Below are 15,109 nucleotides of genomic sequence, written 5' to 3'. Positions count from 1 at the left end.
ACCTTACACTACAACACGACTAATATTGTCTCAACACGCATTAATAACACACAGACACTGTGTGGTATTACAGGGATAATAACAACGCAAACTCCAAATATACAGCAGCTTTCAGGGTCGGAATCAACCCACAACCTCCTGCATACAAAGCGAGGGAGTTAACATCTCCTAACGTGATACACCAATCCGGTTTGAACCCAACCTCAAATCGCAGGCTGTTTAGCAACGCGTAGATTATTTGAGACGCATTGATTATATTGTGCCAGTTGTGTAATTGTGTGAACGTTAATCGCATTGTGTTCTGGGCTGTGTGTGAGATTTCTATTTGCTCCATTGCTGGCATGGGTTTGACTTCTTTTGCTATTTTTCACTTTTGTGATCCAGGTCACTCTTGTTAATGAGACGCATCCTGATCTCCTGAGTTCTCACCTCGTTGAACTGAACTTCAACTCAACTCGATCATCATCATCAGCAGAAGTACCATCAGCAGCAGAATTAGTAACAGGAGCAACAGCATCAGCAGTGGTAGCTCCATCGTTAGCATCATCATCAGTTTCAGGAATGGGACCAGCAGCATCAATAATACTAAATAATTATCAGCAGTAACATAATCAACAGTAGCAGCAGAACCATCACCATTACCATAATCATTATCATCAACAGGAGTAGGACCAGCAGCATCAGCCATAATATAATAATTAGTAACAGTAACAGAATCATCGGTAGCAGAAGCAGCATCACTATCAGCACTCTTGCAAACGAGACTCATCCTGGTCTCTTGAGTTCTCACCTGGTTAAACAAATCGACTTTAACACGGAAGCTTTCGCGACCAATATTTTCCATAATAAAGGTTTCTTGGGTTAGATCGCGGAAATATAGACTTGATTTTGTTCTGGGTTACCTGTGAATTGGAATCATATTGTATTCTGTGTCAAGGGTCAATGTATTCTGGATGAATAAAACATTTAATCTGAAAATCTATTTTCAAGATTGTCATCCAGGCTGTGATTGTGTCTCTCTCAGAGCTGAGGCTGACTGACTTGTGTTAACAGGCATGTTTGAGATAGTTACTGTTGTTTTTTCATATTATAAATCTACTGCTTACGCCTTCACAAGTAAGTGCTGTCTGTAGCCTTGGGCCACATTCCATGGCGCGTCTCGTGGTATTTATAGCTGCATTCTCAGTCGGTTTACTTGTTCCTCGTCACCGTGAGCTATGCTAATGAATGGATCCTGACTGATGGATGATGATGATGATAATAATAATAATAATAATGACTACGCTTGGTAATAATAGACACCGATCTCTCACCTGCACTCAACACTCTCTGACCCGACACCTGCCACTCCCTGACCCACAACCCCCCAGCCATTTGGAGCCCCTCCCTCCCACCTGCACTCCAGATCCCCCACACACTCATCCAAACCACCCATTCACCCAACCTCTTTACCTCCTACCCGCCTGCCCACACCGATACATGCTCATTCATTCACTTGTTAATTATCCTATCCTCACACTCTCCCACCCGCCCACCTACTGTATTCACCTGTCCACCCACTCACCATTCCACCTCATATTTATTCAAGCGCCAACTCCTGGCTGATCTCCCTCCCACTTAATCACCTGCCCACCCGCTCACTCACTCACCCACGCACACGATCATCCTCCCACCCTCTCACCCGATTACCCACCTACCAACATGATTCAAATTGCATCTGAAGAATATCACCCATTTACACATGAACTGGAGAGATTATTTGTCAAATAATGAACAAATATTAAGTTGATAAACTTGATTTGGAGCTTTCGTGACTGCAGGAATAACTTATTGGTTTTTTTGGTAAAGTCACGTATTAAGAAAATACATTTAATAATAGAATATGACGTTTCGATTGCAACACAAGCAATCATCATCAGGTACGAATGAATAAGAAAAAAAAACGAGTAAACTTAGGAATAGAATGCAATACAACACAGAGAGTCGGATAACATAACAGTCAACACCCTACCTGGTTGATTACATTCATCCAAAGATTGCTAAATTTGAGAGAGAGATAAAACACAGACATGGAGACATATAGACAGACACATAAGCAGAGAGAGACAACACAAAGCCACAGAGAGAGAGACACACAGAGACACACAGAGAAACAACGCCTCTGTGTCGAGGCCTTAAATAGAGAGAGGGGGGCAGAGAGAGAGGGGGGGCGGTGGAGAAATTAGCATGTCAATGAGAGATGTGGAGCTTTCGTGACTGCAGGAAGTACTAGAGAGACAACTCAGAGACACAGAGAGAGAATAAAACTTAATAAAACAAACTTAGTAAAATTTGGGAAAGTAATGCAATGCAACACAGAGAGTCGGTCAACACACAATTAACGCATAGCCTGATTTCTTATATTCTTCCAAAAATATCTAAATTAGAAGTTAAGTGTGAATTTTCAGAGAGAGACAAGACACAGACACACAAAGACAGACACACAAGCAGAGAGAGACAACACATTCGTACCTGATGATGATTGCTTGTATTGCAATCGAAAGGTCGTATTCTATTATTTTATTTATTTTATTTCTACGTGACTTTACCGAAAAAACCATTAAGTTGATACATTTTTCAGAACAATTAAAAACCATACTAAAACAAATCCTGAACAAATAAATGGCAATAAAAGAGACGACATAATTCGTTTAAAATCTTGAATCAGAATGTTTTTTCAATGTACGGTTTGGTGCAGAAACCCACAGAGCCTCACCATAGCCGACGAAATCAGCCCGAGGGACAAACCATCACCATTTGCCTGGCCACTCTGGGTTTTGTATAAATCGCAACGCTCCTGTTGCATTCACACCGCCGCCGTGTGCGCTCCAGGAACAGCGTCTCTCAGCCACAGCGAGCGGTTATCGGTGAGAAGCCACTGAGAGTCGTGGCGTGCGCGGCTCCCACTGAGAGCGTAACGAGTGGACCTGGCTCCCGTCTGGAACTGGTCAAAGCCGACCGTGTAACGTGTCTCACGTTGCGTCTCGACAGCTGCGTGCGATACGAAGCTTGTGTCTATGACCTTGACCACCTGAGCACATTTCCACGGAGTGTATCGTGAGGTTTCTAACCTCGTGATAAGTAATGTTCACTGCCTTGTTCATCACCGATGTTGTGAGCTCACAGGATGTTGATGGTTAAAATGTTTTAACTGGAACGTCCCTTCGCAATTGTGTCCAGGGTATCAAATGACACATACGTGAAAACTTCAATAAAATATTTACTATGGACTATATTTTCATTTTATTTTACCAGGCAAGTCCTGATGAGCTACCTTGCTCTTTTTCAAAAACGATGTGGCCATCACAGATGATAGCTCACCGAAGTGGCTTATCATCATGTGGAAATGTATAGCAGTGGCTTAATAGACGTCAGGGTCGGGATCAAACTCACAACCACCTGTAGACCAGGCGAGGTATTTAACATCTAATCACACCAAATAAAATATTAAAATCTACATCTTACACGGTTTACATTTATATACCACGTAAAACACATTGATACAGAGCCAAGAACAAGCAAGGTATCGCACTCACGTGCATCAGAGCGAGGTCAAACGCACGAATGCACGATCAGTACTGCCAGGTCATGTGGGACGTTCTCTCGCTGTCACAAAATCACTCAACGCGTTCGTCAAATAAAACCGCATGGCCCTTAATGGTCACATATATTAAACGACGTTTCAGGCAATGGACCTACTTTCTAGGACATCATTGAGAGTTAAAGCAGGAGGGCGATGCTGAATGAGCGCGTGCGTGTTTGGGTTTTTACTCTGATAATCGTTGCTTGAGTGAATTTAAGGGTTTTAAATTGTTTCACACACGCGCATTTCTCTCTGTGTGCATGTGGCAGAGTTTAGCGTATCAACAGCGAATAAATAAATAACAACATCAGCGAGCCGTTCTCAAATCACCGAAATGTTGCTGCGTTTGGAGAGGCAAGGGGGAGAGAGAAAGGGGGGGGGGGTGCGGGGTAGAGGGAGGGGGGCCGCGTGAGCGCTAGGGGAAGAGGACGTGAGGCTGGGGGGGGAAAGTGGGCGGGGCTAAAAGTTGGAAGCTGGAGATGAACAGATAAAAATGTGCTAGTAAACCGGCAGGTACGATGGAACAACCATAAACAGTTAAGGTTTTACCTGGTTGATAACATCCTTCCAATGATTGTTCAATTTGTATCCATCTTCTCGGTTGAAGTTTGTCTATGTTTATATATCTGGATGGCTTCATGAACAAACCTTTGATAGTAGCCCGAAGGTTTGCAGAGTACCTTGGTCTCGGAAGAAACAATATCATGCGAGCCCACAGCGTTATAACAATGGTCAGCTACGGCAGAGGTATTGGTTCTGCTATGTTACAGATCTGCCTTGTGTTCGCAAACACAGTCCGAGACATGTCGTTTCGTTTCCCCAATGTAACTATTACCGCAGGTACAACTCAGTTTGTAGACTCCAGGGTATTGCATGTCAGGAATGATATCCTTCACAGATGGGATTAGATCACAGATTTTGTGCCCTGTATTGAATCGGACCTGGATCTTGTGTTTGTTTAAGATTTTGGAAATATTTTTGGTAACACTTGCTAAGTATGGCAAGGTGATGATTTTGATTGGGTCCTTAGATGGTTGTCTCCCCATGGTTGGAGAAACAGCTTTGCGGATACTGTGGTCTGAGTTCCCATTCATCTTGGGGGCTTGGTGTACGTATTACAGTTAATTGGCTAGGTGGTGTTGGTCGGAGATCCAGTGGGTCCCATGGTGTGGTGTTTTGATGAGGGAATTCTTCTGGACCTAATGGTGGTGGGAATCAGGTTTTAGATAGGAATCTGTGTGGGTGCCTTTCCTGTGGACAGAGTGTCCCAACGAGCCGTCAAGGTTCTTCTCAAACAGAACATCCAGGAATGGTAGCTTATCATCCTTCTCCACTTCCATGGTGAATTTGATGGATGGGTGTATGAAATTGATGTGGTTGAGAAATTGGTTCAATGCTGGCAGACCATGTGGCCAAATGACGAAAGTATCATCTAGGTATCTCTTCCACAAGAAAGGAAGTAGGGTGGATGTTGGATGGCATCTGTTTCAAATTTCTCCATGAAAACATTCGCTATCATTGGTGATAAGGGGGAACCCATGGGGTACCTTCATTTTGTTTGAAGAAAGTACAATTCCAGGTAAAGTAAGTGTTGGTAAGGCAGTCTATAACCAAAGTTGGTACATCCGGATTCAGTCCATGTTGGACCAAGTCTTCAATTATTGCTAAGGTGTCAGGTACAGAAACCTTGGTGAACATAGAAACTACATTAAATCTGACAAGCAAATCATCTGGAGACAGTGAGATGCCCTTGATTAGAGAGACCAATTCAGCTGAGTTAAGTACTGCTGAGGTAGTCTTGCCCTATGAATGGAAGCAAGGTATCAGACAGAAAACGGGCCAGTTTGTAGATAGGTGAGGTGATAGTGGAAACGATGGGCCGAAGTGGAGAACCTTCTTTATGGATTTTGGAAGACCATATAATCTGGATGGTCTAGCAGCAGAGAGAGCCCCTTGAATGGTTCGTTTAGAGAAGTCGAATTGTTGATTATATTGTTGGTTTTTGGAACCAGGCGGTTGGTAGGATCTTTGTTAATGTTGGTGTAACTGCTGTCATTAAGAAGGTCCTGTATTTTGTTGTTATATGTGGTTTTATCCATGATAACAGTAGCATTGCCCTTGTCGGCTGAGAGGATGACTATGTCCTCTCTCTCTTTTTAAGAAAAGGAGTGCTTACTTACGCTGGCACTGGTTCCAACAAAAAAACGTTGCAGCTAATGAGACAAAATTAGAATACACAAATTAACGTTCACGCTTTCAATCTCGCTGTATTGATGGCATGTTTTGGACACTGGGGATTTGCTATAAACACATCGAGACTAAAAATTTAAAGTCGAAGTAATTTCCTTTTCAGATGAGCACGGAGGGCAACTCCTCCTCTACTGTTTAATGGTGTAAGCCTGGCGGTGGAAATTCCGCGTTCATATGGTGGCGGGGGAAGGGCGAGTACATCCACAAGACGACTGTTGACCTCTCCACCCCGTGGTTACTCATTTAGTCGACTCTAAGAGAGCGGGATGATTGGCCGAGTCAGCCCCAAACCCCACACCCCCCGGACCCACCAAAACAGGATTCGACTCCCAAACATTGCGATTGAGAGCAGCAATCACACTGCACGTGAGCGCGGCTTATTTGAGCAGGGGAAAAAAATTACCCACGCGTACGAGAGAAGCGTGGCCACAGCATTGCAGTTGACTACGACACAGACACCGTTGGCCCGTACGTCCAATGATACGTGTGTTGTAATGGCGTTTGGTGAAGTGCCCTTTATTATTTAAAAGTAGAAGAAAAATGTAGTGCATCGATTACTGAAGTGTGAAAATAAAATGTATTTTGTGCAAGCGTATAACAACAAAACAACAAAATCACGTAACAACTTTTCTTTAATGAGACGAACACGACAAACAAAATACGATGTGAGTAATACTCGTCGTGTCGTTAAGCCATAGTAGTGTTTGGTGACGATTACAGACGGCAGATGCCGATGCGAGGGATGGGCGTGTTGCGTTTAATAAGAACGGGCGCGTGACTTTAAAAGTGAGTTAACTGGAGATCAGCCGCCTGAACCATAAACATCGGTGATTCCACTTCGACGCAGTCGCTTCCTTCCACACGCAGCCCCATTCGTTTCCGTTGAGATCCACCGGCGCAAACTAAACTGCTGAAGCGGGTTAACAAAAAAAGTAAGTACGTAAAATATATTGTCGGTGCCTCTAGCTATGAAACCCAACCGACCTCGCGACTACAGACGGCGCTGCAATTGCGTGCTCTTGTCAGTTCTGCCCTCAATGCTCCGTGCGGTCTGCTCGTTCGCCGTTCTTCCGAAGTTGTTTTTGCTTCATGCTCCACTCGCTGGTCCTCATGCCCGCTCTTTTCTGGCTGGACATTGGTTTGCCTCTGGGTTGGATCATCGAAGTTGAGGCTCCCATATCTTCCGGGGGGGGGGGGGGAAAGGAAAGAAACAGAAAACGTTGAGGTTAAAGTAACCATCCACGCGCATGTGTGTACGTATGCGTTTGCGTGCGTGTGTGTGTGTGGGGAGCGGTGGTGTAGCGCTACGAACATGGTGACCCCGGTTCGATTCACGGCCAAAACCAGTGACGATTATAAGAACCGGTCCTGGGCCTACCCTAGGTCGACTCAGCCTCAAATGAGTACCTGGTGTGGTGTGTAAACATCGCCACTGGAGAGACAAAGGCGGTCGGGCGTGGTGCTGGCCACCCACCCCGCTCGTGTGCCGTGCCGGCCTTCATAGGTGCTCGCTAACAACACTTGCCCTCAGAGTCTGTTAAAGCTATACACTGAGGATCTTTGTTGTCTTTGTTGTAGTGTAGTGTGCATCTGGAAGTCATCTCGACCAGTCAACCCATGGCACTTGGGTCTGTTCCGCGACCTCCTGCTTGCGAGCCTTGAACACTTCACGTGGCCTCAAGGTACACCGTGCACTGGCACAAGCGACGTGGGGAGGTCACCGCCACTTAGTGTAAAACGGTGGATTTTTGTGAATGTAATTAGACGGCCCCCTTGCGCGAAGTCACTGTGTCGATGCATGTAGTGGAAAGAACGGTGCAAGTATCTCGAATCCGCCCCGCCCCCCCCCCCCCCCGACGATGCCCACCCAACAGTATGAACAGATAAACCACAGTCGTTTGGCAGGTCGCACGCGGTGGGGTAACGTATGGGTACTCCCTCCTATGCCAAGACATCTGACGAGTGTATAAGAGAAGGTCAAAATACACAACCAGAGTGGTTATCTAGAGCTCCCTCCGGTGGCGGCCTTTCCGCCAGCAATGATGTCAGCGAGCAATTGCAGGGCTGCGCTTTTATATTTTACAGCGTGCAGTGACTCAACACACTGATGAGAGCACCGCAAACCAGATGAGTCACGTGTGAATAAATTTCATTTGCATTGCGTGATTAGATAAAGAAAAGTCCGTTTTAGTATTCTCACCGCTCGCACGGTTAGTGCCCTGTCTGATAATTGCCCCCAGAAGATGAGATCACAGAACTATTTCTGAAGTCACTTCATTGAGCGCATTAATGCACACCGAGATCGCAGAGGTCGTTTATATTCTTTGTACAAAGTTCCGCATGTAAAACTGAAAACACCATTCTAACCACAGCGCATGCTCAGTGGCCAGGGGCGCAGTCCGACGGTGGGAGTTGGCGGGGGGGGGGTGTCCTACTCGTGAAAGCTTCCCCGTGGTTATCGGTTAGATTCCAGATAGGGTCGGTAAAGTTGGCCCCCACCCTCGCTTAGTCAAGGACAAGTGGAGTTCCACCGCAACTCCAACAGCAACTCCTGGCCATTGACTCAGTACTAACCCCCGCTGGTCGTGAACTCCCCCATGTATGGCAAGGTTCCATTGGATGCACAATCGGCATTTGCCTCGCTGTAACAGAAGAGTTAAAAAATGAAAACGCACTTAAAAAAACAGTACCGCAATTATTTTTCTAAAATGGCGCGGGAGGTCTTTTGGTTCCGTACGTATCTTAAAACGCGTCAAAGCTGCGTCATGCCGCACGCGTGGGGCCCAGCGGTGCACGGACCTCTGTTCTTGTGGCACTTGCAGCTCTCCACGCACTCCTCAATCGTGTGGAAGTTGTTGTCGTTGCCTCCGCAGCCGCCATAGATGAAGTTCTCGCACTGGCCCGTGGTCATGTTGTAGAAGTGACGCGGGAAGGCGGCCTTGCAGTCGCCAGTCTCCGGCTCAAAGCGGCACTTCTTGGGCACCTCTGCAGTGTGGGGAGGGGGGTGGTGGAGACACGGTGGGGAGTTTAAACACCGACGTGCAAGGGCAATGACGATGGCGGGGTGTGCAGATGAATGTCGCTGTGGGACTAACTTCTCTGGCACATGTCGTGATGGGTACTCCAAGATTGGATGTTCAGTGCTCGCCCGAGCTGCTTTGGTTTCTGGTGGCCGAACGAAGTGCTCGCCACAAAGGAACCACGATACCTTGCTGATGTCGTCAAGGAGCATAAACCATCGCGTAAACTCCGATCATCCTCGCAGCGGATTTTGGCTAACCAAAGACGGTCACCGCATCACACGCTTTCAGATGCAGCCGTCTGGAATGCTCTTCTGTCCGCTATTAGTAAGCCAATGGACGTAAGCACTTTCAAATCAAGTTTGTAAACTAATTTCTTTAGAACTACTTTTTTTGTGTTTAGTGTGTTGTCCTTCACCGCACCTCTGATTAACAATGTTGTCTACGTACGGTGCGAAACAAGTTCAACAAACATAAATAGTGCTGGTGGCAAGTGGGCGTTCTCATCACAACCACGTGCTCAGGGGCTGATAAATTTGTGAATATGTGTTTGTTCGAAATGTTTAGCATACTTCCCAACATGCAATAAAACTGAAATTTGGCATGTGGGTAGCTTGCAAACTGTACACCATGCAAAAAGTATAAAAATAGACTGTTGTATTTTGGGGGGGGGGGGGGGCGCAATAATGGATATATTTGCACGGCATATGAGCGGTGACGTCACATCTGTGATGTCACCCGCATGCTGCAGCGTTACGCAGTGTGCCTGCTGACGTCACGCATCCCCCCCACCCTCCACGTAGGCCATGTATTAATCCAAGACAAGAATCCAAGTCTCGGGCGAAGCCGGGTAGTAAAGCTAGTATAAGATTAAGTATTCTGACCCCGTGGGCCAAATTCTATGAATTTAGAAAAAACACAATATCTCGCCCTTGCACGTGGGGCCCTCCAGAACGTGAGGCAACCAGGGGTTACGTACGTACTCTACATTAAACTTATTTCACGCCATGCGCAGCCGACCACGCTAATCGGATTGTGCGGGGGAAGCTCAACAAACTGCCTGCGCGCTCGTTTCCCTCGATAGCCGGTGGCGGTGTGGGTGTGGGCACCTACTCTGCACTGTTTTGCAGGCAATGCGGCACTCCGTTTCTGTCTCGAAGTTGTTGGCGTTGCCGTCGCAGCCGCCAAAGTAGAACTTCTGGCAGCGCTGCGTGAGGCGGTTGTAGAAGTAGCGTGGGATGTGGGCCTTGCAGGGCCCAATCTCTCTGTCCATCGTGCAGATGGCGCGTATGGAAAGCTCATCATCGCTCTCGTCGCCTGCAGGGGGAACGGGGAGGACCCAATAACAAAAAACTATTTTGTACGTGCATGTTTACGTTGAACTTCTTTCGAACCATGCATTGCCAACCGTGATAACACTGGTCAAAAAAAAAATTCTGGCCTGGACTTTTGCAGCTGTTTTAGACTAATTTCAGGGTGTTGATTCCAAATCTGATCTCAGATTTGCTCTATCATATCATTTTTATGCTAACGGCATACCCCATTTTCATTGATTTTACCCGAAATTAACTCTGTAACTTTTGATTGCAAGTTGTTGCGAGTCAGTGACTGCTTTAGTGTTAAAATATGGTGCTGTATTTTTAAGATAGTGTGTTTATAATATCATTTTATGTAGATATCCACATTTATTTTATATTTTTCTTCTGCAGTTTTTATTGAAAATGCAATATTTGATATCTCAAAAACCTGATGTGATAGACGAAAACTGATGCCATATTTGGAATCAGCACCCCAAAATGACCTTAAAACCGTTGGAAAACCTTATGCCAGAAAAAGTGTGTTGACCAGTGTAATCGGAGTTAAGGGCCCACTGAGCTGAATATCTCTTCAGACGCGACCTGACCGCCATAAATTACAGCGTAACAAAGTGGCGGCTTATCACGTGGAAGTGTATGGCAGCTGAATGCTCTATAAATACACGATGATTCTTAACGTGGAGTGGAAAACCCGGAGGACCCGGAGAAAAATCCACACGACCACGGGGAGAGAAACTGCAAACTACAAATATACAGCAGGCGTCAGGGTCGGGATCGAACCCACGACCTCCTGTATACCAGGTGAGCTAGCTAACATCTCTCCACCGCGGCACCACTCTAACCACTGTGGCACCCCGGGGCTTAACTCCCGTCGTAGAAATGATGGTTTATGCATCGTACATATTTGTCTCACCAATGTCGTGTTCAATCACATTTCTGGCTCAGCAATCATCGAAAGGACGTAATAAACCATTTCGGATCTTAACTGATTGTGTTCACGTTTACGGTGACTTTCAGACCGCAGTCCACTCACTGGTATTGACTATATATATTTTATTCTCCGCAGGGAATGGATTCTTTGCTCCGATGCAAGTCTCCTATCACCACTCTCCCATTGACATATTTTGTTGCTTCCTCTTAGTACCTTTCACGCGACGGTCAATGGTATAGTGTATAGCAGATTGTATAATAATAAATAGTATTAAAGTGTAATGTTTAATATAATGTATAAGGTAATATATAGTATCGTAATTGTATAGTGAATATACAGCAGTGTGGTATACAGTAGGGTGGGTAGAATAATACATAGTGTAATATTACAATGTATAGTCTAAACATAAATAGTGCTGGTGGCAAGCGGGCGTTCTCATCACAACCACGTGCTCAGGGGCTCATCAATTTGTGAATATGTGTTTGTTCGAAATGTTTAGCATACTTCCCAACATGCAACAAACCTGAAATTTGGCATGTGGGTAGCTTGCAGACTGTACACCATGCAAAAGTATAAAAATAGACTGTTGTATTTGGGAGGGGGGGCGCAATAATGGATATATTTGCACGACAAGTGAGCGGTGACGTCATATCTGTGATGTCACCCGCATGCTGCAGCGTTACGCAGTGTGCCTGCTGACGTCACGCACCCCCCCCCGCACCCTCCACGTAGGCCATGTATTAATCCAAGACAAGAATCCAAGTCTCGGGCGAAGCCGGGTAGTAAAACTAGTATAAGTTATAGTATTCTGACCCTGTGGGCCAAATTCTATGAATTTATAAAAAAACACAATATCTTGCCCTGGCACGTGGGGCCCTCCAGCACGTGAGGCAACCAGGGGTTACGTACGTACTCTACATTGAACTTCTTTCACGCAATGCGCAGCCGACCCCGCTAATCGGATTGTGCGGGGGAAGCTCAACAAACTGCCTGTGCGCTCGTTTCCCTCGATAGCCGGCTGCGGTGTGGGTGTGGGCACCTACTCTGCACTGTTTTGCAGGCGATGCGGCACTCCGTTTCTGTCTCGAAGTTGTTGGCGTTGCCGTCGCAGCCGCCATAGTAGAACTTCTGGCAGCGCTGCGTGAGGCGGTTGTAGAAGTAGCGTGGGATGTGGGCCTTGCATGGCCCAATCTCTCTGTCCATCTTGCAGATGGCGGGTATGGAAAGCTCATCATCGCTCTCGTCACCTGCAGGGAGAACGAGGAGGAACCTATAACAAAAAACTATTTTGTACGCGCATGTTTATGTTGAACTTCTTTCGAACCATGCGTTGCCAACCGTGATAATCGGAGTTAGGGGCCCACTGATAGCGTAACAAAGTAGCGGCTTATCACGTAGAAATGTATGGCAGCCGAATGCTCTATAAATGCACGTTGATTATAAACGTGGAGCGGAAAACCCGGAGGACCCGGAGAAAAATCCACACGACCACGGGGAGAGAAACTTCAAGCTACAAATATACAGCAGGCGTCAGGGTCGGGATCGAACCCACGACCTCCTGTATACCAGGTGAGATAGCTAACATCTCGCCCCCGCGGCACCACACTGTGGCACCCCATTGCTTAACTCCCGTCGTAGAAACGATGGTTTAGGCACCGTACATATTTGTCTCACCAATGTCGTGTTCAATCACATTTCTGGCTCAGCAATCATTGGAAGGACGTAATAAACCATTTCGGATCTTAACTGATTGTGTTCACGTGTACGGTGACTTTCAGACCGCAGTCAACTCACTGGCATTGACTATATATCTTTTATTCTCCACAGGGAATGGATTCTTTGCTCCGCTGCAAGTCTCCGATCACCACTCTCCCATTGACATATTTCGTTACTTCCTCTTAGTACCATTCACGCGACGGTCAATGGTATAGTGTATAGCAGATCTGTGATGTCACCCGCATGCTGCAGCGTTACGCAGTGTGCCTGCTGACGTCACGCACCCCCCCCGCACCCTCCACGTAGGCCATGTATTAATCCAAGACAAGAATCCAAGTCTCGGGCGAAGCCGGGTAGTAAAACTAGTATAAGTTATAGTATTCTGACCCTGTGGGCCAAATTCTATGAATTTATAAAAAAACACAATATCTTGCCCTGGCACGTGGGGCCCTCCAGCACGTGAGGCAACCAGGGGTTACGTACGTACTCTACATTGAACTTCTTTCACGCAATGCGCAGCCGACCCCGCTAATCGGATTGTGCGGGGGAAGCTCAACAAACTGCCTGTGCGCTCGTTTCCCTCGATAGCCGGCTGCGGTGTGGGTGTGGGCACCTACTCTGCACTGTTTTGCAGGCGATGCGGCACTCCGTTTCTGTCTCGAAGTTGTTGGCGTTGCCGTCGCAGCCGCCATAGTAGAACTTCTGGCAGCGCTGCGTGAGGCGGTTGTAGAAGTAGCGTGGGATGTGGGCCTTGCATGGCCCAATCTCTCTGTCCATCTTGCAGATGGCGGGTATGGAAAGCTCATCATCGCTCTCGTCACCTGCAGGGAGAACGAGGAGGAACCTATAACAAAAAACTATTTTGTACGCGCATGTTTATGTTGAACTTCTTTCGAACCATGCGTTGCCAACCGTGATAATCGGAGTTAAGGGCCCACTGATAGCATAACAAAGTAGCGGCTTATCACGTAGAAATGTATGGCAGCCGAATGCTCTATAAATGCACGTTGATTATAAACGTGGAGCGGAAAACCCGGAGGACCCGGAGAAAAATCCACACGACCACGGGGAGAGAAACTTCAAGCTACAAATATACAGCAGGCGTCAGGGTCGGGATCGAACCCACGACCTCCTGTATACCAGGTGAGATAGCTAACATCTCGCCCCCGCGGCACCACACTGTGGCACCCCATTGCTTAACTCCCGTCGTAGAAACGATGGTTTAGGCACCGTACATATTTGTCTCACCAATGTCGTGTTCAATCACATTTCTGGCTCAGCAATCATTGGAAGGACGTAATAAACCATTTCGGATCTTAACTGATTGTGTTCACGTGTACGGTGACTTTCAGACCGCAGTCAACTCACTGGCATTGACTATATATCTTTTATTCTCCACAGGGAATGGATTCTTTGCTCCGCTGCAAGTCTCCGATCACCACTCTCCCATTGACATATTTCGTTACTTCCTCTTAGTACCATTCACGCGACGGTCAATGGTATAGTGTATAGCAGATCTGTGATGTCACCCGCATGCTGCAGCGTTACGCAGTGTGCCTGCTGACGTCACGCACCCCCCCCGCACCCTCCACGTAGGCCATGTATTAATCCAAGACAAGAATCCAAGTCTCGGGCGAAGCCGGGTAGTAAAACTAGTATAAGTTATAGTATTCTGACCCTGTGGGCCAAATTCTATGAATTTATAAAAAAACACAATATCTTGCCCTGGCACGTGGGGCCCTCCAGCACGTGAGGCAACCAGGGGTTACGTACGTACTCTACATTGAACTTCTTTCACGCAATGCGCAGCCGACCCCGCTAATCGGATTGTGCGGGGGAAGCTCAACAAACTGCCTGTGCGCTCGTTTCCCTCGATAGCCGGCTGCGGTGTGGGTGTGGGCACCTACTCTGCACTGTTTTGCAGGCGATGCGGCACTCCGTTTCTGTCTCGAAGTTGTTGGCGTTGCCGTCGCAGCCGCCATAGTAGAACTTCTGGCAGCGCTGCGTGAGGCGGTTGTAGAAGTAGCGTGGGATGTGGGCCTTGCATGGCCCAATCTCTCTGTCCATCTTGCAGATGGCGGGTATGGAAAGCTCATCATCGCTCTCGTCACCTGCAGGGAGAACGAGGAGGAACCTATAACAAAAAACTATTTTGTACGCGCATGTTTATGTTGAACTTCTTTCGAACCATGCGTTGCCAACCGTGATAATCGGAGTTAAGGGCCCACTGATAGCGTAACAAAGTAGCGGCTTA

The 15,109-nt window shown here is 46.9% G+C and overlaps 1 protein-coding gene across 2 annotated transcripts in view; it reads right to left on the bottom strand.

The window, feature by feature from the left end:
• Positions 1-6,486: 6,486 nt before the first annotated feature.
• The window catches only part of LOC144947538 (papilin-like), a 42,806-nt gene continuing 34,183 nt past the window's right edge, over positions 6,487-15,109 (bottom strand). The window contains exons 5-10 of one of the 2 annotated variants that reach the window (XM_078876760.1): positions 14,763-14,966; positions 13,473-13,676; positions 12,183-12,386; positions 10,006-10,209; positions 8,672-8,857; positions 6,487-7,052 (exon numbers count right to left, since the gene is read on the bottom strand). In XM_078876760.1, coding sequence (XP_078732886.1) covers positions 6,907-7,052; positions 8,672-8,857; positions 10,006-10,209; positions 12,183-12,386; positions 13,473-13,676; positions 14,763-14,966 — 1,148 coding nt within the window. In that variant the 3' untranslated portion in view covers positions 6,487-6,906. The remainder of the gene's footprint in view (positions 7,053-8,671; positions 8,858-10,005; positions 10,210-12,182; positions 12,387-13,472; positions 13,677-14,762; positions 14,967-15,109) is intronic. The other variant, XM_078876761.1, reaches the window with a different exon arrangement.

Source organism: Lampetra fluviatilis, chromosome 45, assembly GCF_964198595.1.
Source record: "Lampetra fluviatilis chromosome 45, kcLamFluv1.1, whole genome shotgun sequence".
Classification (NCBI taxonomy): domain Eukaryota; kingdom Metazoa; phylum Chordata; class Hyperoartia; order Petromyzontiformes; family Petromyzontidae; genus Lampetra; species Lampetra fluviatilis.
The sequence above is the reverse complement of the archived record's forward strand: the minus strand, read 5'-3'. Positions and strand labels throughout refer to the sequence as shown.